Raw genomic sequence first — 23,364 nt, 5'->3', positions numbered from 1 at the left:
TCTTGATTTATGTGAGTCAGGTCAGTTAACATAAAATAACTCCATTGAGAAAGAGTACAGCATCTCCAGAGGAGATTAAGGGAGAAATAAGTCAAATCCTGAAAATGGTTATTATTAAAATAAGAGATGTTCTTTTAAGTAACTACATCCAAGATTCACAATGAAGCTTCCTGAACATTTTTCCCACTGATAAGTATCAAGTTCCTCTAGGATCCCACTGCCTTCCCTGAAGGATCCACTCTAGTAAACTAAACAGAATTCTGGCACATCTGAAATTAAAACAGAAAACAAACACAACAGAAGCTGGCATATCTTAGCCAGAAAATACATCAGAAAGAATTGCCCTATCTTGTGCATCACTAATGATGCGTGCTACAAATGGAAACACTCCCTCTGGATATATCCCGCAATCCAATTTTACATCTCAATCAAATCCAATAAGAAAGCCTAAACTCCACCTAGAAAGTTACACCCAAATTGCAAACCTTGTAAAGGATATCCTTTGTCATATTCTTTGAATATGAATTTGAAAAAAAATAGAAAACCTGAATTAGACCTGCATAACAATAAAAACTGGAAGAAAGTATCGCCTTGAATCCTTCTCATCACCTACTGAAATCTGACAAAAAAGAAAGAGTTCTATCACACTGCAATTCCTAAAAATCATGGCATTAAACAGAGAAACAAGATGCTATCAAGTCACAAATTCTGGCCAAAGTTCAGCATAAAGCTTTTAGTGAGAAAATCTATTGCTTAATTTGGAAGAGAAATTTTTCTTAAAATACGTGAACATCTGAGGAGTGTGAAATCTTTATAACATGATGGCTACTCAACAACTATAAAACAAAAAAGAAGTTATCTTAAAGATAAATCTTTTATGTGGAAAATAAAGCTAGCAAGTTGCCTATTTGGTGGCCTTTAAATCCTAGGAACAAGTTTGAGCGAAAAGACCACATGTTTTTACATGACTTGAGTTGAACTCTTTCCTTGAAGATGGATCCAGGAAAATATCCTTACATAGATGTCGGTCAAAAAAGATTGCAAACAGGAGAAATTTATTAAACAGTTAGTAGCATACCTCTATTTGGTTGCCTGTCAGTGACATTATATCCTCCCATGTAACCCCCAGAAGCTTTTGCCGTAACATCTCTAGCTGAATCACCAAGTCCGTAACTAAAGGAGCCTGACCCATCTGTTTCAGAAATTCCAGATCTCCACGTTGGATCACCATAAACAGAGTTGTTACTATAAAGATCCAAGTAAGATCCATCATATCCCCCATTAGTTGCACTAAGTGAAGCCTGAGAGATGCCAGTTCCACCACCCCCGCCATAACCACTTCCTCCCAGTCCATAACTATTCTCTGAATTCTCATAACCAAGTATCCCACTTGCATAACCAGCACTGCTTCCTCCACCATGTATGCCAACAGAGGGAGATGATCCCCATGTTGAGCCACTATTTCCAAAGCTATCACTTCCAGAAATCGCATAATCTACAGAGCTAGCAGAGCTTGTGGTATAATTAAGGCCACCATTGCCCCAAACATTTCGAGTAGGTGTATTGAAAAATGTCCCAGCTGCTCTGTTACTTCCACCATACCCAATTGGACTACTGTATCTACTTGAGTTCCCATTGTAGTAAGCATTCAACCCTCTACCATAGTTTAAATTACCACCAAAAGTGCTCCCACCAAAGCCAGAACTTAGAGAAGGCCCAAAGTTTGCCCCAAGCCCATAGCTTGGTGGGCCAAAGGTAGAGTATCCAGCTCGTGAAACAGGAACCGGACTCAACCTTCCATCCATCCTCATTTGATATCCACCAAGTGAGTTTCCATTGTATCCCTGAGCATAGACATTAAGGAAGTTGTTGACTCTGTTTAGACCATAGCCAAAGCCCCTGAGAGGGGACCTACTTGGTCCAGGTGACAATTCCTTTGGTACAGCCCGCTTAACCTCCACCATTTTACCATTCAGTTCATGGAATGTTTTCAGCAAGACCCGATCCACAGCATCCTCTGAATCATAGGTTATAAATCCAAATCCTCTAGGTCTCTGTGTGTTATGATCATACATTACAACAACATCTGTTATTGTCCCAAACTGATCAAAGTACATCTTGAAATCATTTTCTGTAACTGTGGAAGCCAAACCACCTACAAACACTTTCTTGGTTCGTGCAGGACTCAGAGATCCATGGATACCACCAACATTTCGATTAAGGATATGTTGGTCATCTCTGGGAACTGCCTTTTTTGCTTCTACCTGGAGTATTATATAAAAGTCCCTTACAAACACGAAACATGAAAAGAAATGAAGACAGAAAACTCATGTGAACGAACTGCAGAAGAAATCAGAGAAGTTCGAGGAACTGTAGGGTTCTTTCTGTGAGCAGGTTAAAGAGAAGTTCAAGGAATTTTATGGTTCTTTATGCGAGCAGGTTCAAGTGAAATAAGAGATTGCATTCTGAAAAAGTACACATGGCATGAATTGGATGTCAAATTCAGGAGACATACCGCTCGGCCATCTATCATATGCTTTTCCAAGACAACCCTTTCCGCAACAGTTGGGTCTGCAAATACTACAAAACCGAATCCACGAGCTCGACCAGTTGTCCGATCTTTCATGATAACGGCCTCCACAACTTCACCATAAGACATGAAGTATTCCTTGAGACGGTCTTCTGTCGTCTCCCATGATATCCCACCAATGAATAGTTTTCCTAGATCTGATTCCATATTCTGCATTTCCTCAATCACATTGACGAGAAAGAAGAAGAATGTCAATCAAAACATAGGCCATTTGACGGACGGCCACATCAACAATTGAATGGATGTTCAAATATGTGAACAATTTCATTGGCCATCAACAAATCTAACTCGGGAGAACTCAGAAAATATAAGACGAACAAAGTTCGAGGTACAACATAAACGTTGGCGACTGCCAAACCCATTACCGGAATTTTTTAAAAGAAGTTTCACCAGATGGATCAGAAAAGACGGGTTGCATTCCTTCATATTAAAAGAATCAATTCTCACTCAATTCAAGAGATCAAGTTATCAGAAGGCCATCAACTTATCAACGCGAGCATAATTGGCTAAGAGAAGCATTCTGTTACATCAGATTATGATCCTGACACAGAATTCATAAAATAAAAAAACAACAAGAAAAAATAAAAAAGAAAACAACGGCACAGCCTCAAAATCTTACCTCAGCGGAGAGAACCCAAATCAGAATCGGACAGATCGAAACCGAATTGGCTTCCTTTCGATTCAATCAAGGAATTTTGGATCCTCCCATAGACCTTGCGTCCCCACCAATCACCTTCAGATCAGAAATCAAACACCATGTTAGATTGTCATCCAGGAAACCGAATCAGAACCTGCACACTAACCCAGCGTAAGGAAGACAAAAAAAAAAATCAACCAAGAAGGAATTAGAGACGGGGTCCAGTTGTCAATGGCAATTGAGATCAGATAAACTAACCGATTGCGTGGATCAGAAGGAAGCCAATAAGAGTTGGAGAATTAATAAGATCTGGAGACAACAGAATGAAACGGTGGGTGCTTTCATCCTCTCACAAAAAAAAAAAAAAAATACATCCCCCACACCTCCCCCTCCCCTCCCGCCTCCTCCCTCCCCCTTCCCCACCTTTTCTTATTTACTTTTCTTATTCCTTTTCTTTCAATCTCCACCGATTGTGATAAAAAAAATCGATTTTTTCTTCAAAAGAATGGAAATATTATGACGCCCACGAGAGAAGAGAGAGAGAGAGAGAGAGAGACGTGGGGAATGGTGATGTATTGTAGACGGAAAAGAATCAGAGTGGGGGGGGGGGGGGGGGGGGAGGGAACGAGAGATGACGTTTTGCACTTAAAAAAGTTAATAAGAGATAATTAATGATGAAAATAACTAGAAAAAACAGTTCAAGTCTTATTTCTCACCATTATTAACCCAATTACATAAATCGCAAAAGAGAACTTTCTTTTCCCTAGAAAGATGTGGCATCATTCTTTCTCTTTTTATTGTCAACGGCTGAAAAGCAAAATTTCAAAAAAAAATCCTTTATTGGCATAACTTCATCGTTAAATGAGTGCGTTAGATGAACGGTATCTTGGTCTAAACCGTTCCAGTTTGATTGGAATGGATCCAATTTAGTAACGCAACTATTTGAACGAGTGACTAGCCGGAACCGGTAGGAGAATATCATAGGAACTATGAGTGTTGGTGTTTCTTCTGCAAAGCCCATGCAGAAAATGGCGAATCAAATCTTCAAAATGGTTTTTAAATTTTAAAAATTCTAAGAAGTTGAATGAACTTTGAATATATGCCAGCCAATTAAAGCGCAGTTTTCCAGATCGAGTACTTGGAGCAATCAGCAACCTGGCATCTGGCGGCCAAGCAGCACAGACCTTGATACGACTGCTCAAATCACTAAACAGTACAATCAAACTTGCAAAGCAATTTGTCATTTTACACAAGGAGTCATTGTTTGTGACCATTTTAATTGATTGCAAGAAAATAAATATGCGCACACACACAAAATGAGATTGGCCACCACCCTACGCCAGTCATAACATAGAGAGAATGCTGTTAAAAAGAAAAAAAGAAAAAGAGAGGGAGGGAGGGAGAGAAAAAGTATGAGAAAACATATATATATATATATATATATATATATATATATATATATGAAAAGATGGAGTTACCAGCCCTTAATATACAAGACATCATGGAAATGATCCACACTAATGATTTCAAGAAGATTACACAGCGGAGAAGAAGATAAAAAAACTTAATTATATTTTCAAGAGACTAAAATAATCTTTAGAGATGACAAAAAGTCTCAACTAAGAAAACTCATTTGTTTCCTAAATTAATGGTTAATTCAGTCTCTTGAAAATAAGACTAGATTTTCATTTTTTTTCAATTTAATTTTCATCATTGGATCTCTTTAAGATCAATAACTCAAACAATTTTCATATGAAGTTTAGTAGATTCCAGTCCTTAGATGGGAATCATATGAACTGTCGAATTTAAGGAGATCGGTTTGTGAAGCTTAAGTTAAAAAACATAGAAAGTAAGTTGTATTTTGAATAGACTGAAATACTCCCCATAGGATGAAACAAATCAGTTTCCTTAATCGAGATCGCTTGATTTCTTTGGAGGTAATATCTCCGTCACTTGAAAATATAGAGTTTTTATTTTTTTAACTTAATATCTTCCATCTGATCTTCTAAAAATCGAGGCTCATACAATTCCCATCCATTCTAGTATATAAAGGTACGGTAGCTATCTGATATATATACGTATCATAAAATAAAAAAACAACCATCTGGCTACAAAGGTGGTCAGCTAATTTATTTATTTATTTGCATATACATATCTAGTTTGTTTTAGCTATCTATTAGTTTTGCTTTATATAAACCCATTCGTAACACTATTTATTCTCATGTTATCATATATTTTGCATCAATCTATATAATTATATTTATGAAAAGCAGCTGAAGATACTAAAATGCATGCATAAAAAGCACATTTCTAGGGTATCGTGTTTTGTATGTCAAATATTCGACCAAATTATCAAAGAATGTCAAAATAATTTAATAGAGAAGTGAGTGACATGGTTTATTTAACAAATTAAAACCTTTGGAACACATTTACAGGTGTGTAAAAAGGAATGTAATGGCATCAACAATTTACTGAACGTAGAAGATTGTTGATAAAAAAATGATTCTATTTTTGAAGACATAATTCAATGTTGTATTTATACGATGGCGGACCAAATATTGGAGAATATCATTTAATGTCATATATATATATATATATATATATATATATATATAGAGAGAGAGAGAGAGAGAGAGAGATGAAGGAGAGAACAAGTACGTAAGAAAGAGAGAAGTGATGAAACAAGTACTAAATGGGACTGGTTGACAGAAATGTATGCATTTGTGCCCCTCACAATCGTTCGTTGAGCACACCAGGGCAACTTCTATTATTTCCTCCAACAACGATCAACATTGGGGCGTGAATGCTTGCTTCTAGGACCTTCCAGCTCTCCAGCACTATGAGTATTGTTTCTTATAAATTCAATTGTGTAAATGCATACAAAATGTTACAATTTGTAGCTCAGAAGATTCAATATAGACAAGAAACTTTTCAAGTATTTTCTATTCTTATAATTTAATTTTATAGATTTTGCTGCCATCTATATTGTTAAAAGTTATGAAAGCATTATATATATATATATGTGTGTGTATGTATGTACGAAAATTGAATTGTCAGCCATCTACCGATCTAGTATGATGGACAATTAAAAGAAAAACAAGAAGAAAAAAGTTATTGATATTTTCATCATCTAGTAATACTTCTTAGTTTTTTCTCAATGTTTTTCTTTCAATCATCCATCTGCATCAAATGGATGGTCCTGGTTAAATGGTTGGATAACTATGAATGGATAGGATCACCATTCACTCAATATATATATATTAAGTAATGCTAAGTTTACCCAGCTTTATCCAAAAACCCATATAGAGCTCGACATTCCTTCAGGTATTCCATCCATACAAGATTGAACCCCAATAACTAATACATTATAAAGCATACCAATACAAGACAATGACATCAACATGCCTTCAAACGATAATTCACAGCCACAACATACAAGCAGTCACCTGCTACAACTTGAGATGCACTGCCAACAACTTGACACTCGGGCAGGCCGATCGACCTGGAATTCTATGACCTTTCTGGTGAACAATTCGAGGGATGGTAGGGTCACAGTTGCCTACATCTACACGAAAAGTCTCGGTACATCTGATTAATTTCCAGTGGGATACTGAGCGACTGCTAGTGCAGCCAAAGATGCATATCCACTGGCCATGACCCACCACCCTCATCGTCCACAATGTAGCAAACCATCCCTAACCACGTAGATATTTTCTTGGGACGTAGGCCCAAACTCAGATCCTCAGTCTACCTTTACCTTGGGGCTTGGTGGCCGAAGCGGGTTATGTGTGTCCTACTGGTGCACGAAATTTTCGTGCGCCAGTATGGTTAATGAAGAAAATGTCTCTCGTTAATAAATAAATTTTTCTTTTTCTAGGGACCAAAAACATTAAAAGACTAAAAAGCACATAGTTTTTAAAAAATTTCTAAAATATCCCAACTCCCAACCCTTTTTGTTTTTTTGGCGTATATGTGTTGCATGTACCGGACGGCACATGCACCTCACTCTCCTTGGTGGCAGGGGCAGAGCTAGAGATTTTTGTGACGGTCACACGGCACTCATTACAAAAAATAAAAAAATCTTAAATACAATGAGATGATTAAGGGGCATTATATTAGACAAATAATTAAAGGGCACTAGGATATGAACAAACAAACTGTTGGAGCCTGCGAATATAAAAATAAATGAAATATGTGGGGTTGTGTGTGCAACTGCCCAAGGTCATTATGCCTGTATGGATCTAAACCATCAAGCGCACGAGTTAAACATGCTTCAATTAAGCCTTTTTTCTTCTTTGTCATATTTTGTTGCCCAGATTGATCTTACATGCATCAAGTGATAGTGCCTCAATAGAAGAGGCCGAGCATTAAGTGGCATATATATAGGTGATTACACATGACTCTGTTACTGTTTTTTGAGTGGCATATATATATATAGTTTCATTTTGCCGTTATTTTCTAGTCTAGACAGTTACACATAAAGCAACGATTACATGGTAGCATAAACTTTTTATATTTTTCAAAAGCATGATAAAAGTTATATATGCATGTCCCTTTCATTAATGTTCACCGGTGCACTTGATTACTTTGTCTGAACCTAAGGAAAAAAATATATTAAAAAACATAAAGAGAGTATTTTCTTCATCGTCTCAGGCATGTGCTTCAATGAGAAGTCACGATTATTTGTGTATTTGTATATGCAGACCTTATTGTGGGCATGTGATTCTAGTTGGTTGTGCTTCACTCGTATAGCTACAGCATGCTTTTACATGCTTATGCCTTTTCTTCACATTGAGTATGCATGCCCACTGTGTAACCAGGTATTTTTTTTGGGGTGTGCACATTTTCTTCTCATATGTATTGTTAGTGAAATAGGTTATGCTGACAAGCCTTTCAAAATTCTCCAAAAAAATTATATAGTGGGACAAGTGAGGAGTTCCTTCCAAACAAAAAGAATTTAAGGTTCGGCATTTTCAGAATCATGAACCTACATGAGTTGCATTGTTCAGCATGCAGATTACTTGAGGAAGTATGTAAAGCTATTGAAAAAAATTGCACCCCATAGAGGTGCATAAAAACTCATCAATGCACCACCTGCTCTATTCAATAAATAAATACAATAAAAAGTTTAAGCACAATGTCCTCATAAGCTACTTAAATAAATACAATAAAAACAATGGCAGAGTTATTATGAAAGAAGGATCAAGGACATGAGTGCAGATAAACTTAGTTCTTGAAAACAACTTAAATCCAAGAATGTGTGGAAAAAAAGGTAAGTAATTTAAATTATGTTGATGAAAAACACATAATAATGGAGTTTCATAACAAGTAATCCAAATGAACACACATTTAACTAAGAATAACAGATAGAAGGTGGAATATAAGAAAATAACTGAAATCAAAAGAAATTTATAGAAAATAAATCCCTGACATGATTTGATTGGAAGATAAGTCCCTAACATGGATGATGACAATGAATATGATTGTGTCCACCAAAGAAGAGAATGCAATTTCGGCAAAAAAGGCACCGAGTAAGAGAAAAAAACAAAATTGAAAACTATGAGTTGAAATGCACCAAAATACATGTATTGACCTGCTTTACTAGGTAATGAGTTGTATTAAGCAAAATGAAAGCCAAGCATTCCAAAACAGAACTAATAAAAAAATTAACTATACGTTAACCTACATTGGTCGAGCTTGGGTTCATACTAGTAGCATGCAATTAAATATCACCTTTTTGGAGATGGAACCGAGTTCTAACAAGCTGCAAATCATTTCATTTTCCTAGCCTTTAATATGTTGTGAATCATGAAAAAAGAAACAAGACAACTTTTAATATTTTTCAGTATCTTGTTTGGATTGTAAAGAGTCATTGAGATCTATTGTTTACAAGTATCGCTGGTCATAATGAGCAAAGGAAAAAAGCACAAGAAGCTAGGGCATCTTAGACAACTATGTTGTCTAGAATCTGCATTGTAAGGATGGATCATCATAAGAACTATTGCCATCATCTAATAGCAATATAATGAACAAAATATTAATTCATGAAATACTGACAAAAAACGAAATGCATTTCAATGTTGTTTCCACATACAGATTTTAATACGTACCTTATCCTTGCCGAGTCCATTTTCTTGTTTGTGGTCTTGCTTCTATTTTATTAAAATGATTTTACAATACAAACAAAAGAAACTGTATGCATGTGCAATTATGTGGACAAGCTCTGCAAACACTGTAGCTAATCCAGTCTTAACAACAATTTTTTCATAATGAATTTACTGCCAAACACAAGTTTGTGAATTAAAAATTGCAATCAGTGCTCCTGCCATAAAATTGAAAATTGCTGATGCCACAGAAGCACATGAATGCATGTATACTTATGACAACCCACAAACTTGCATGTTAAATTGATTGACAACGTTATTGTTGCATGAAAATTTTTCAGTGGAATTTAGATATTTGAAGTCTCACTTTTATACATGGCTACCTAAGATCCGCTTTTGTATGAAAGACATGTTGTTCATATCACAAGCCGGTTCTAGGACACATAAACATTAGTGTGTCAAGGACATGAAATCGACAACTTGAAGTTTAATGATATCTCAGGATACCATTGAGGCAGACTTGGATTCAGAAGAATCTAGGTGAAGGTAAAGATGGTTTTTTTTTTGTCTTCCTTTTCAAACATGAAAACGAAAATCACTTAGAAATTAATATAAAGATCACCACATTCTCATGATTCAAGGAAGTCCATTTAGAAGCTCCAATTAAAATAAGGGAGGAAAACCTGCAAGTGAGTGAATGTCCATCTTAGTCAAGCTTGGCTTCTTATGCTGAGACAGTTCCAGTGAAACAGCATCCTCCACCTTGAACCAAACAACTAAAAATAAAACATGAGATCCATGACAAACAAGGCACGTAGAATCTAAAGACTCAATGATTATGAATTAGTAGTTTAATAATGAAACAAGCCATATGAGTATGGAAATATTAGGATTTTCTTACATAAAGTAAACAGAATTAAGCAAGCTGTTTGTGACTTCCTGCCTTATATGGAAGAATTCCTCCTTATACAGCAGCTATCTAGTTCCAAAGTTACAAATCCTCCGGAAACTAAGGATGCCACCTCAGTATACAATCATGATCTAAATGTTGATTGACTACAAGAAGTTAAAATATGAGCTTAAAAATTAAAATTAGTTTACTCTTTGCCAAACAACCTAATAATGTAATTCCTGACTTTCATAAACATGCTTAATTAGAATTTTAATTAGTCACTCCTAAGGTCTACTACTTAAATTTATTCGCTGACATAAAAAATGAAAATAAATTACTTGAAAATCAAAGCCCTTAATTATACATAAATATGATTAAGAGGCTATACTTTTCAAATAAAATTTAAAAGCTGATCAATGGTATAAAGGAAAGTTTATGAAACAGTAAGGGCAAAAATGTCCTTTTAACCAGGTAGGCATTGGGCCATAATTGAAAACCTTGAGGGTAAAAGAGTACTTTGATTTATAAATTAAAAATTATTGCAAACTTAATGAGTAAATTGAAAAAAAAATATTAAGAAGATATAAGGAGTGATCAATATGAAAATCACTTGAATTGAGGATGTTATTAGGAAGTTAGCTAACTTGCTCTAAAACGTGGCTTAATAGAACGGTTTGAGAGGAACAATTTTTAATAAAAAAAAAAAAGAATACATGTTAAAAATGGGCTGAAACACTTAATGGTTAAACAAAATAATAATAAGTATGATTAGGTTAAAGTTCAAAATAAAGTGAAGATATAGGGCGGTCGAGTGAAAGAAAGAAATTGAAAGGGAGAGGGCAAGGCTAACAATGTGTAAGCAGGGGTTCATTCTCATCTCAATTTACAATAAATAACCAAATGAAGTACATGCATATAAAACCATAGGACTACAACCAAACTACTATCCAACTCATCAAAAAAGTACTGCATGCATCAGCATATTAAATTACATCAATATGAAGCATTTAAGTATCTTGAGAGTTGCCAAAATAAACTTTAACACATAAATCTTTAATTTTGAGTTCAAACAAATAGCAAGTCCTTTCAATGACAGCTTGGTGTCCGCAGCTCTTTCACATTAACGAGACTTACAAAAGAATGTAAAAATCATAATTACATGAACTAATAAATTATATACTATATTAATCCAATAAATTAAATAGCATAATAAATATACCAAAGATGAATTAGAAGATCAAATTGAATCATTTTTAAAAAATATATATTCAGTTTCATTGGCAACTTGAAAGAAATACAAGTAGTCAATTAAGAAGCAATTAATAAATATTTAATGAATACAATTTCTTCCACGCATACAAACTTTTGTTAAGATGTTAGACATTTGTGCATTTTGAACGATGATGTAGATCCACCTGCATCTATCATAAATATATTGCAATACTTGCATTTCTCTTTTTTTTTTAACACTATTATCATCACTTCAAAATCATTTGGTGCTGTAGAAATTCTTGTTATAGATGTTTTTGCACCAGCCACTGATACTTCACATGGACCATTAGAAAGCCCTTCATTTTCAGTATCTTGAGAATCTATAGAAATTTCATGAAAAGAATGTAACCCAGTAGGTAAATTGACTTAACTTTGTCCCAAATCACATATTTGTTTACTCTTGTCAATAGTATTTCTTTCTAAGTTCGTCGTTTTTCAAACAGTAAGGTTTTTGCCTTCAGCTCAGTCTATTCTCCTATTTGATCAAGAAATTTCTGTTAGATTAAGCAAAAGAAATAGACGAGCATGCAAAAGAAATAGAATGAAAGTTGTCATATATATATATATATATATGCAAAACTTGAATTACATCCAAACAATATACCAAAGTATTTACCTTGAGGAAGTTACATCTTTTATTCGAACAAGAACTAGAAAATCAAGGGAACGTGAAATACTATCTATGTGCACAAAGACTTCTATGATCCAGAGAAGATGCTTGAGCAAGAAGCAGACAACAACTAAATTTATAAAAAGCTGTAAATTGACTTACAAAATCTACTAACATCTCTTGCAATCAATGCTTGTTCTAAGTTAGAATTTAAGATTTAATTCCCTTTAAGAAGAGCATTCAATAGTTAGACAAGTCAATTATACTTGAACTGACTATTGATATTCATAAAGCCGGTACTAAAAGTTTTTTTCCATATTGATGCATAGACAGAATTTTCCACAAACGATTGGGCATTAGGGTTCCTTGGGCTAAGAAAATGATGCCATGGTTATGATTTAAAGAACCACGTAACAATTATTAGTGACCACCGAGGCGAAGAGAGAAGACGTGAAAGAAAGAATACCTGCCATGCGTCTGACTTTTCTTTTTAAATTTGAAAACCTGTTTACTATTAAAAAGATGACTCAATATGAGTAGTTTTCTTTTACAACTACTCGAACCAGATAGGTTTCAACCGAGTTGAGCTTTAATGAACTGAGTTTATTGTACTCGAACTCGACTTAGATATATGAATGAGTCGAGCCATGAAGTCAAGCTCGACTTGTTCAAGAAAAGACTTGGCTTGGGCTCGACTCGAGCCGAGCTTGAGTAGGTTGACTCATTGTTCAAGCATACTTATCACGTATGAAAGGCAACAATGGTCGAACATTATTTGGACATTCTGAGTTAAAACAAGGATCCAATGGCTAACGAGCTGGTCATCAATTGGGCACTCCCTCAACTATTAGTTGGCTCTCATGTTTTACAAGAGAGCTTTCTTCATGATTAAGTATTAATCCTCTAGTTGATAGTTGTATCACTTCACTCAAGTCTCAAAGTAGCATTGAACACAGGGCCAAAGGAAAAAGTGTAAGGGTTTTGGCCTTTGGGGGCATCCACCCCATAAGAATTTTTAAGGATATGAATGAAATCCTTCTTTATAATGATCTAGTGTGCATTATATCCCTTGTTTGTGAAGTTTATTTGCCCTACATGAGTTTACACTTTGTAAGATATTGGAAAGGATGATTGCGGCTGAGAGCATTTTTTTTTAGTTCTCTATTTTCAAAATTATACCGGTGTTCAAGTAAGCTTTTTTAGACAATATTTTCTAAACATGTGCACCATAAAACGTGGACTTCAAACAAGGAGGCATGTCCATAATGTTGAATTTCATAACTCGGAATATTTGCCGAATATGTACCCGAATGAGAATGTTTGAACAGTGAATGATAAATAAATATACTACGCTTCAACCATGTCAAGTAGAGGTCATAACAGAAAGGGAGAAAGAAAACTTTGGCCCTTAGAAGGAATAATAAGGTCCCAAATAATTTAATTTTCTTACTAAATGTTTCAAGACATTTCTAGATATCCGAAATTTTTAATGTAACTGACATATACGTCTTTGGAAGAACGCACGAGTTAAAAAAAAAATTAGGAAGCTGATATCATTTTTGGAAGCCTTTAGAAACAATTTTTAATATCCTTGTCCAGATTCAAGTAAAGAGCCCAATATAAATAAAAAGAGAGAGAGAGAGAGAGAGAGAGAGGCCAAGTTTTGGTTTACCCATTTTTCTCTTTCGCCTCAGCGGGTGAAGGGGTGGTTTCTCTTCACTTTTGGTGGCTGCTTGCTAGGGTTCCTCCTCCTCCATCCTGGTTCTCTCCTCTTCGTTTCTTTTCCTGCCCGCCAAATCTTTTGCCAGCGGGGCTTTGAAACCTCGCTCCGCTTTTGCCTTTTGCTTTCCTCTCTTCCTCATTGCCTCCCGTCTCCTCTCCTTTGTGTTCCGCGCTTTTCCCTATTTCATTCTTCTTTTTTTTGGGGATAGAGAGAAAGAGAGAGAGAGAGAAGAAGAGGGAGAGGGAGAGGGAGAAGGAGAATGGGGAAGTCTGGTGGCAGGAGAAAGAAGGGCGTCAATGGAAATGCTCCCTCTTCTGCATATGGGAACGGCAATAGCACCACCACCACCTCCTCCACCACCACCACCACCACCACCACCACCACCGCAATCGGTACCCCCGCCGCCAATGGCAACAGCACCAGCACCGGCAACAGCACCAGCACCAGCACCAACAAGGCTACTGCTGCTGTGGACGGTGTGGATTTGGACTCCTCGGTATTCCTGAAGAGAGCGCACGAGCTGAAGGAGGAAGGCAACCGGCGGTTTCAGTCCAAGGACTACGCGGGCGCCCTGCAGCAGTACGAGCTGGCCTTGAAGCTCATCCCCAAGTCCCACCCCGACCGCGCCGTCTTCCACAGCAATCGCGCTGCCTGCCTCTTGCAGATGAAGCCCGTCCAGTTCGACACCGTCGTCGCCGAGTGCACCCTCGCCCTTCACGCCCAACCTCGCTTCCCCCGCGCCCTACTCCGCCGAGCCCGTGCTTTCGAGGCCCTCGGCAAATTCGATTTAGCCGTTCAGGACGTCCAATCCCTCCTCCAATCCGACCCCAACAATCAGGACGCCCTGGAGATTGGTCGCAGGCTCAGGGTTGCCCTCGGCAACCGTCAAGACTCGGCTCAGCGCGACCTGCAGAGGACTAGCTCTGCCGCCACTACCACCACAAACAACCACAGGTCTCCCTCTCCGTCTTCTCCTGCTACTTCTCCTCTGCATCATCCGCTACATTCCGCAATATCTGCTGGAAGTTATCCGTCTTCGACCTCATCTTCGTTGTCCTCATCCTCTTCTTCCTCCTACTCTGGAACGTCTCCCGCTGCATTGGGAGCTTCAGCTGTTCCTGGTGCCCCCTTAGGGGGCCTGGGTCCGTGCCTACCGGCTCGCGCTATTCCGCTGCCAAAGAAGCATGCCGCGAAGCCTGTAGAGAAATCCGTTCCGGAAGACCTTCTTGCTTCTGCAGTCTCTGCCTCCAACCATGCCAATAACATTAATGATAGTGTCAGTGAGAATGGTGTTCAACATTTGTCATCAATCTCGTCGCCAAAACCTTCAGAAAAAACCAAAACCGGGCTCCCCTCTATAGTATTGAAGCCTTCCAAGGCATCACCATCCTCAACGAAACCGGTCCTCCCAGTTTCTGTGGATTCGGAGTCCCCTTCTCCTGCTGGTCCTGGTGAAAAGCCAATAAAGAATCCACAAGGCGTTGTCGTATCCACCATAAGGTGGAGGCCTTTGAAGTTGGTCTACGACCATGATATTAGGTTGGCACAGATGCCTGATAACTGCACCTTCAGGGTGTTGAGAGAAATTGTGGCGAAGAGATTCAATTCGTCGAAGTCAGTTCTGATCAAATACAAGGATTTGGAAGGTGACCTTGTGACTATTACTGGAACCAAAGAGCTAAGAATCGCAGAATCTTGCAACGACATCCTTATCAATACGTCAAAGAAAAAATTAATGGGCGGGAGTCGTTCTGACGATGGACAAAGTGGAGTCGATGAGATTGGAAAGCCAGATTCGACCTCTTCCACTTTGGGGTCCAAACCTTGTGTGCTTGAGTCGTTGAGGCTGCACATTGTGGAGGTAAGCCCTGAGCAGGAGCCACCTTTGGTTGATGAAGAGGAAGAGGAACAATTGGTGGAGAAGACTGTGCTTGATGGTATAGCTGAAGAAGGTATTAAGAGCGAAGAGACAATATCTGATACTTCTGTTTGCGATGCTGTGTCAGAGGGTGGTGCTGTCGACAAAGAACTTGCTAAGCATGTGGATGCCGATGAGGGGATCCAGAAGGAGAAGAATGGAGATGGCAACCAAACTGATTGCAAGGAAGTTGAGATTGATGATTGGCTCTTTGAGTTTGCTCAGCTGTTCCGTTCACATGTTGGCATTGACCCTGATGCTCATGTAGACTTACATGAACTGGGGATGGAGCTGTGCTCTGAGGCACTGGAGGAGACAGTAACCAGTGAAGAGGCCCAAACACTGTTTGATATGGCAGCGTCGAAGTTCCAGGAAGTTGCTGCATTAGCATTCTTTAACTGGGGGAATGTGCATATGTGTGCTGCAAGGAAGCGCATCCCATTGGATGAGTCATCATCGAATGAAGTCACCATGAAACAACTTCGTGCTGCATATGACTGGGTACAGGAGAGATATTCATTAGCAGGACAGAAATACGAAGAAGCATTACGAATCAAACCTGACTTTTATGAAGGATTGCTAGCTTTGGGTCAGCAGCATTTTGAGACGGCGAAGCTGCATTGGTCTTATGCATTGGCTAGCAAGGTGGACTTGACAACCTGGGATTGTAGTGAGACAATTAAGCTTTTCAATAGTGCGGAGGAGAAAATGAAAGCTGCTACTGAGATGTGGGAGAAGCTGGAAGAACAGAGGAATAGTGATGTCAAAGATCCTCTCACTCTCAAAAAGGAAGACATCCTGAACAGAAGGAAGAAATCCATGGGATCTCAGGATGCTGCTGGCTTACTTGATGGTGTTCATGGTGGGGAATTGGCAGCAGCATTGGATGAGGCAGCGGAGCAGGCTGCAGTAATGAGGTCTCAGATCCACCTATTCTGGGGTAACATGCTGTTTGAACGTTCGCAAGTTGAATTCAAACTGGATATGCCAAACTGGAAAAAGAATCTGGATAATGCAGTTGGAAGGTTCAAGCTTGCAGGTGCATCCGAAGCAGATATTGAGATTGTACTTAAGAACCACCAATCAAGCGTCACTTCCATGAAAGAGGATGAGAAGAAGACTCTGAATTCTGCTGTGAAGGTTCAGGAAGCAATGAATGGGAAGGCAATGCCATAACCCTACTTGTTGTTAGTCATCTAAGATATTAACCAAATAGGTCTTATGATGTCCTTATGGATGGATCCATGGTTTAGTAAACATTGATGTTTATACGAGAAAAGAAAGAGATCTTTTTTCAAAGAGTTATGGCTGATTCAGATTTCTGGCCGGTGAAGATTTTTCTTCCCTAATCTGATGTCATGATAATCTCCAGACAATGTATCAGTTGAATCTAGGAGCATTATTCTTTACGTAAATCTTTAAGGTGACATTCAGTGTCTACTCTTGAGACATACTGAAATCAGCAAATTGTTCTGATGCTGCAATGATATGGCCCATATGGGTTCTGATTCTATCTTGATTTCTTGTTCTGTTCTTCCTCTGCTTTCTTTATTGGGAATCTGATACTCGATCTTTTTGATATAAGGGGGTAATTTTTAAGTGATTTTCTCAAGATGAAAAAAATGGCTATATATAACTTGCAAGGTTTTGTAGCTAGTTGATGTCTGCAAGATCCTATGTCCATTATACTGGTTGATGCAGAGACCTTCATATCGAGGTTGTCAACAAGAGCAAAACCCCCTGCGATCACTCTTTCAGTTTCTTTCTTTGATGAGGAGTTGTTAACTACTAAAAGGAAATTCAAAGTTGTTGATTAGGATGTGCTGTTTTTTTTTTTTTTGGTACATGGAAGTTTTTCCCTATGAGGTACTAGTTTTCTATCTTAATTTACAATATTTTCAATTATAGCAAATTATGAAATTGCTGAAGTAATTGTCGGTCATGGTTCTTGTTCCATCGATGTTATTGAACAGTTATGTGATGATCATCCTTTTTGATTTCTAATCATTGTCGAATTATATCTTTCTCAGGTTTTCATCAGCAAGGTTTTTGGTTGGTAACTTTATCGCGAGATTTTTCTTGGGAGCATCTTGCAAAATTCAGAAATTAAACAAAGTATAAAAATAGGAAAATATTATGAAACTAAGATTTTTTCTACTAATTTTATTAACAAAAACATTAATAAATATTTGTAATAGTTCTTAAAATTTTAAGAGAATGAACAAATGGAAAAAGATTATGAGTACTTTAGAAAAGGTTTTCTTTTTCTAAAGGAAGCAAATGACATCTTGAAATTTTCATTTTTCAAATATTATAATATTTTGCCATTTTTTGGCTTGACTATGTTGGCGATATTTTGTGCAGTATTTTGAAAATTTCAGCATATTTTTGACACTTTTTAGTTTTCCTTTTCACTTGTTCATTTTGAATCTCACTTGTTTCAATGTTTAATTGGCCTTAAATGGAGCAACAAATAATGCATGTTGAAGCAGGCACACTTTTCTGTAGTACTAGTTATTATGGTCTTGAATTGGTTGTATGACATGATTGTGTTGTCATGATAGTCACAAATATCGATTATGGGTTTTAAATGACGATGTTTTCCTCAGGTATTATTCAGTACAGTTGTTTTTCTTGGGAAAACCTTGGAAAAATCTTGGCAAATTTTAAAACAATTAAAAAAATCCTATAATAAAAATTGTGGTAGTAAAAAAATGTAAAAAACATGAACACAGAAAAAAGGAAAAAAATGTAAAAATGTGTGAAAAATCTCCAAAAAATGTGAAAAACACGAAAAGGAAACAACACATTTTTTCCCATTTTTTCATTTTGGCATTTTAAAAAAAGTGATTTTCTCCGTTTTTTCAGCCGACTTATTTTTCATGTTTTTAACATGTTCTTCGACAAAAAACGTGTTCTTTTGTAACTATGGTCATGCTGATAATATGCGTTGATAGAATGAGCTTGCATAGATTGTTTGCAAGGATAATGTCATTGAGATTGCTTGTGTCACGATAAATTTTATGAATTTTTGATTGCATTTCTGCATTTGGTAACATAAATTTGGCAGTAAATATTTTGCATAATGCGTCATCAAGTAAGTCTATCTGATTACCTACAGGTGTCATATTATTGCCATCCGAAATCATTAAGCACATAACCGTCAAATATATGATAATTAAGAACATCATTGTTGTCTGAACTCTGACCAAGGCATATAGATGTCCATCTAGACAGGTTCCACTTGAAAATAAACTTATTGAGTTAGTTGGAAGGCAGATCCTTGACTCTTCTTGTAAATTGGCTTTTGGAGATTGGAGCAAGAATGCATAAGAATCACACATCTTGTTTGTCTAGTTGAAGTAAAACTTGATTGAACTAATAAACAGGGCATTACAAGAGAATTAGCAAGAGTATGCCTAGATCACACATCTATGTTTGCATAACTGAATTGATGCTTGCCCATAAACAAGGCCATGCATGAACATATGAATTATGTGAAAATGTTTGTTTATTAATTAGTACTAGGTAGACATTCACCATGTTGACTCTAGGCCAGAAAGTGGGGAAAGAGAAATAGGGGGCTGTAAAGACAGGTTCCTCTTATGTTGAAAGAGTTTATTGATGAAGGATAAATTAGAATGTTTACTTAGATGGATTTCAAAGTTCTGTTTATATTCATGGATTGGGAGGTAGAGAGGTCATAGCCTTCTGTAATACTCCAGTCTCCTGTCGTTGCCCCTTATTTTTTTCCTTCTTGAACCCACACAAGAGATCTTTGGAGGGTTCTTGAATATTTCAAGTTTCTAAAGAACCATATGTTCACATGGATGAATATTAATTACTGAAGGTTAATTCAGCATAAACTAGATAAAGTTAGAGAAAATAGTGTTACATATACACTTGAAATTCATAATTTGTAAATAAGTTTTTAACTTTAAAATTTTTAATTCGCTTACAGAAAAACTGGATCATAAACTTATTGCAGTAATGCACTAGCAAATTACAAACGGGAGCATATGCAAATTGAAGTGAACTATGTATGCAATAAAATAAAAACAAAGCATCACAGCGAACTGCATATCCAAATTTTTAGGCAGATGTACATTTCATATGCAAGTCCTGGTGAACTGCATATCCAAATTTTTAGGCAGATGTACATTTCATATGCAAGTCCTGGTGAACTGCATATCCAAATTTTTAGGCAGATGTACATTTCATATGCAAGTCCTGGTGAACTGCATAAAAACTATATAATTGTGACCCTGAAAGAGGAATGTCAACAACTAGCGATGATCAATAACTAACGGGAATACAATCCAAATTATTTCCAGATTAATGACAAGATTGAATGTCTCAAAAAATTTGTGCATAGTCTCCTGTGAAGTTCTCTGCTACAAGTTTGTCTTAGTATCATTCAGTGTTTCCATTTGACTTGTGTTTAACTTTGTACGCTCCTTTGGAAACCTATGATATTCTTATTTGAAGGTTTGAGTTGAACTTTCTACATTTTGACATTCTTGAAGGGCTTCTATCTCATTCATGCCCTCAATCGATATTTGACTTGCTAGCCTGATAAAAGTTTATCGGTTCATCTTACTTTTCAATTTATGATAAAAGTAAAATTGAAAATCCATGGTAATCTGATAACTAATTCATCTTTCAATTGGATGTCAAATTCTCATCGTGATTGTTTTGTAGGAGGAACATTTGAACTAGGAATGATATAACAAACATTTTGTTCTTCCCTACTGGTGGAAAATGATTCTTTTCCCTCTTTCTTTGTAGACATGCTTTTTCAATTTGTTAATATCTTAAGGTGTCATACCAGGTGCGCCTTGATTTTGACAGCAACATCTTCTTCTATGGGCGGTTGATTAGCTGTCTCTTGTTTCTAGACGTTAACATCTTCTTGCACAGGTAACTAATTGAGGACAGTCAAAAGAGTAAGTTCTTTTGATGCTTAAAAAGAGATTTGCATTTAAACCATGGACGGTAAAGGCTAAAGCTCTACACTAGGATTGTAGGACCTGCACGTTCATTTTCAGAGTTGCAATCATGAAAACAAAGAACATTCTTTGAGTCCATTTGTGAAATCAAATGAAGAAGGGAGTCAAGGGAAATTACTGGATTTAAGTATCATTTAGGAGGAATACAATGCCATGATGTTGCTCCATGCGAAGAGGCACCCCCAAATGTCAAACAGATGGTAATGAAAGCTTATAAAGAGCTTAATGAAAAGCCAGCAAACAAGAGGAAAACACAAAGTTGCCTAAATAGTTCAAGTGGAAACAGACCACAATTTAGTGCAACTACATATTCATCGAATTCAGCTCTGCAAGTGTCTTTTGCTCAAGTCCATTGAGTATAGGACAAGGACGACAACAAACGGTTTTAGACATGTCCAGAAGACAAGAAAAAGGTCACATTGGAAAGCTCCTATTTAGAGCTATTTCAACGAATAATCTACCATTCCATTTACTGATTTTCCATTTCCCTAATGAATGTACCCATTTGTTTGCTGTTTGAACCCTTTATGGAAATCCTGTTTGTGCATTATTTAAGTAGCATTAACTTCTTTCATGAAAATTAAGTAACCTTATTAATATCTTTCTTAGAAACTTGAATATCCTTTGCATGCTCATTTTACTTTGAAACACTTTACTTATCCAAATACCCTAATGGATATTTCTATTGTAAATTTCCCATGCCATTTTCAGCTCTACATGGAAGATGCATCATTGGTGGCCATGTTGACTATGATCAGAGGTCTCAATTTTTCAGGGTTCTCTTCTTATTTCTTTGCTATATTTTTCTTTTCTACTTTTGTGTCTTTCTGTGTTTCTTGTTTCCTTATTTTTTTTCCTTCTTGTATTTGGAACCTAGATATTTGCCATCTTTCAAAGGCCATGTTTTAGCCACTGGAAGCTTGTTGATAGCTATTGGTGTATATAAAGGCAATCAGCTATGAGGCATATGATTAAGTACTATCAGCCTTCTTGTGTGATACTGTTTCAAGACCTTTGTGAGATTCTTCATCTCAATTTGATTGTTTCTAAAACCATAAGGGATCTGCTTTTGCTTCATTTTTTGATCTAACCCTGAAATGAATATATACTCTGAGATTGATAAAAGTTAAAAGAGTTCTTAACTAAAAAAATGAGAAAGTGCTGCTTGAGTTGGAGCAATAGAAGAATCTCTTTTAGGTAAATTATTGTAATAACTGAATGGGGGGTTTTTGGAGCCTAGCCCAAAATGCACCTCTCCATAATTTCGGAACATAGCCTGGTACGCCTTCCAGCACCGTATCTCCTAGTAAGGTTTCCATTAAAAGTATAGCATAAAATTTTGATTTTTCCACCAATCTGAGAAGAAAATGACAGATAGATCTTCTGCATTTGTTTCTTCATTTTTTGGTAGGGAACAAGGAGAGAAATGGCCTTGGTGCTGCTCTGTTTTTGGTTCCCCAGAAGGCCATCTATGTCATTTGCATTACAGGTGATGCTTGTTCTCTTTTCCGTTTTTTTTTATTTGTTTCTTCTTTCTTTCTTAATTGCATGCACCGCTGCTTCTTTAACTAATCAGTTGGCAGAAACTACCGATTCATTACTCATGTTTGTGAGAAATATCTTGGGTTATCTCATTAGGCAAGGGATATTCAGAGCTCCTCTTTGCTTTTGTGTGTGTTTGAGGGGTGATAATGAGGCGGTGATTGTAATTTCTTCTGCATATCAAATAATGAAAATTCTGGTATTTCTGGAAATTCAGTACTAGTAGGTGCGTTCTTCTCCTGTCAATATCTTTTGTTTTTTATTACTTAATTTCATTTTCTTTATTTTGGTGACGGGACCACTATCATGTGGCAGCTAATCTGTCATGCTGGAAGCAACAATGTTGGTGGAGCTGAAAGTGTGAAAAAGGTTCCTTCTTGCCGGTGATATTGATAAGTATATGCTTTTTCAAACTAGTTCTTGTGCTGTTCAGTACTTTTTTAGCTGTCCAAAATGACAAATTGGAAATTCTGCTTGGTGTTCTGACTTGTAGGTTTAAGGGTGTCAATGTTGGTAAAGATCAAGCTGGTGATAATTCAGTAGTTACTGAATACATGAATAAATACTTTTGTCCGTTTTTTATGTGGAAATATAATTAGGCTTAAAAATTTATGTTAATTTCTTTTCCTTGTATAGCTGACTTCTTAAAATGATGTTCCTGCCGTCATTTCTTCTTGTATATAATAAAATTACGCTTGGCTGTTTTAGTAGCAAAAGGTTTTAGATATGCAGGAGAAATTATGCTTGTAGTGGAGACTGGAGAATTTGTGCCTGTATTTTAGGACAATTTATGTGTTTGAGAGTTCAAGGGCCTTCAATAATATTCTAGGAAAGCTGTTGATGGATGAATGACATTGGAGGCATTTCATAATGCTTCTGTTGGCATCAATGACACTAAGAAAAATAGTGTTATTTCATGTCATCTGTGGTAGTCAGCCACATTTGAGAATTTTAGAAATGCTGTAGATTTCTGTTTTGGTGTTGTGAATCTTTTTTCTTAGTTTTGATTGCATGTATGATGCTTAAAGCGAAGACACTTAACTACTGGTTTATGTCTTGTATTCGCT

General features: G+C 36.8%; 2 protein-coding genes and 1 non-coding gene across 7 annotated transcripts; 2 read left to right on the top strand and 1 right to left on the bottom strand.

Moving 5' to 3' along the window:
• Positions 1-87: 87 nt before the first annotated feature.
• Positions 88-3,636, bottom strand: LOC116259491 (heterogeneous nuclear ribonucleoprotein 1-like). Of its 3 annotated transcripts, none has more exons than XM_031637346.2 (5): positions 3,486-3,636; positions 3,210-3,323; positions 2,516-2,740; positions 1,079-2,264; positions 88-619 (listed from the first exon to the last, which is right to left on the bottom strand). In XM_031637346.2, exons 3-5 carry the CDS (start codon positions 2,735-2,737, stop codon positions 606-608), a joined length of 1,422 nt encoding a protein of 473 aa, XP_031493206.1. In that variant the 5' UTR covers positions 2,738-2,740; positions 3,210-3,323; positions 3,486-3,636; the 3' UTR covers positions 88-605. The 3 variants fall into 3 exon arrangements, with proteins under 3 accessions (XP_031493206.1, XP_031493207.1, XP_031493205.1); XM_031637347.2 differs by having other exon boundaries at positions 3,210-3,381; positions 3,486-3,619; XM_031637345.2 differs by lacking the exons at positions 3,210-3,323; positions 3,486-3,636 and having other exon boundaries at positions 2,516-2,746.
• A 10,123-nt stretch (positions 3,637-13,759) lies between these two features.
• On the top strand, positions 13,760-17,257 carry LOC126409180 (protein CLMP1). The gene has a single exon (XM_050079198.1). It carries the CDS (start codon positions 14,088-14,090, stop codon positions 16,920-16,922), a length of 2,835 nt encoding a protein of 944 aa, XP_049935155.1. The 5' UTR covers positions 13,760-14,087; the 3' UTR covers positions 16,923-17,257.
• A 2,766-nt stretch (positions 17,258-20,023) lies between these two features.
• Positions 20,024-23,013, top strand: LOC116258801 (uncharacterized). 3 transcript variants are annotated; one of them, XR_007574107.1, is made up of 5 exons: positions 20,024-20,666; positions 21,467-21,515; positions 22,167-22,244; positions 22,394-22,523; positions 22,613-23,013. It is a non-coding gene; the product is annotated as an uncharacterized LOC116258801 (transcript). The 3 variants fall into 3 exon arrangements; XR_007574106.1 differs by having other exon boundaries at positions 21,467-22,244; positions 22,613-22,693; positions 22,791-23,013; XR_007574105.1 differs by having other exon boundaries at positions 21,467-22,244.
• The last annotated feature ends 351 nt before the right edge of the window (positions 23,014-23,364 follow it).

This window comes from Nymphaea colorata, chromosome 8, assembly GCF_008831285.2.
Source record: "Nymphaea colorata isolate Beijing-Zhang1983 chromosome 8, ASM883128v2, whole genome shotgun sequence".
Taxonomy (NCBI): domain Eukaryota; kingdom Viridiplantae; phylum Streptophyta; class Magnoliopsida; order Nymphaeales; family Nymphaeaceae; genus Nymphaea; species Nymphaea colorata.
The sequence above is the reverse complement of the archived record's forward strand: the minus strand, read 5'-3'. Positions and strand labels throughout refer to the sequence as shown.

Coding starts and splice junctions, on each gene's coding strand:
- LOC126409180 (XM_050079198.1), top strand. CDS start 14,088: ATGGGGAAGTCTGGTGGCAGGAGAAAGAAGGGCGTCAATGGAAATGCT.
- LOC116259491 (XM_031637345.2), bottom strand. CDS start 2,746: ATGCAGAATATGGAATCAGATCTAGGAAAACTATTCATTGGTGGGATA. Junction 2,265..2,515: donor ATATGATAGATGGCCGAGCG/GTATGTCTCCTG, acceptor ATAATACTCCAG/GTAGAAGCAAAAAAGGCAGT.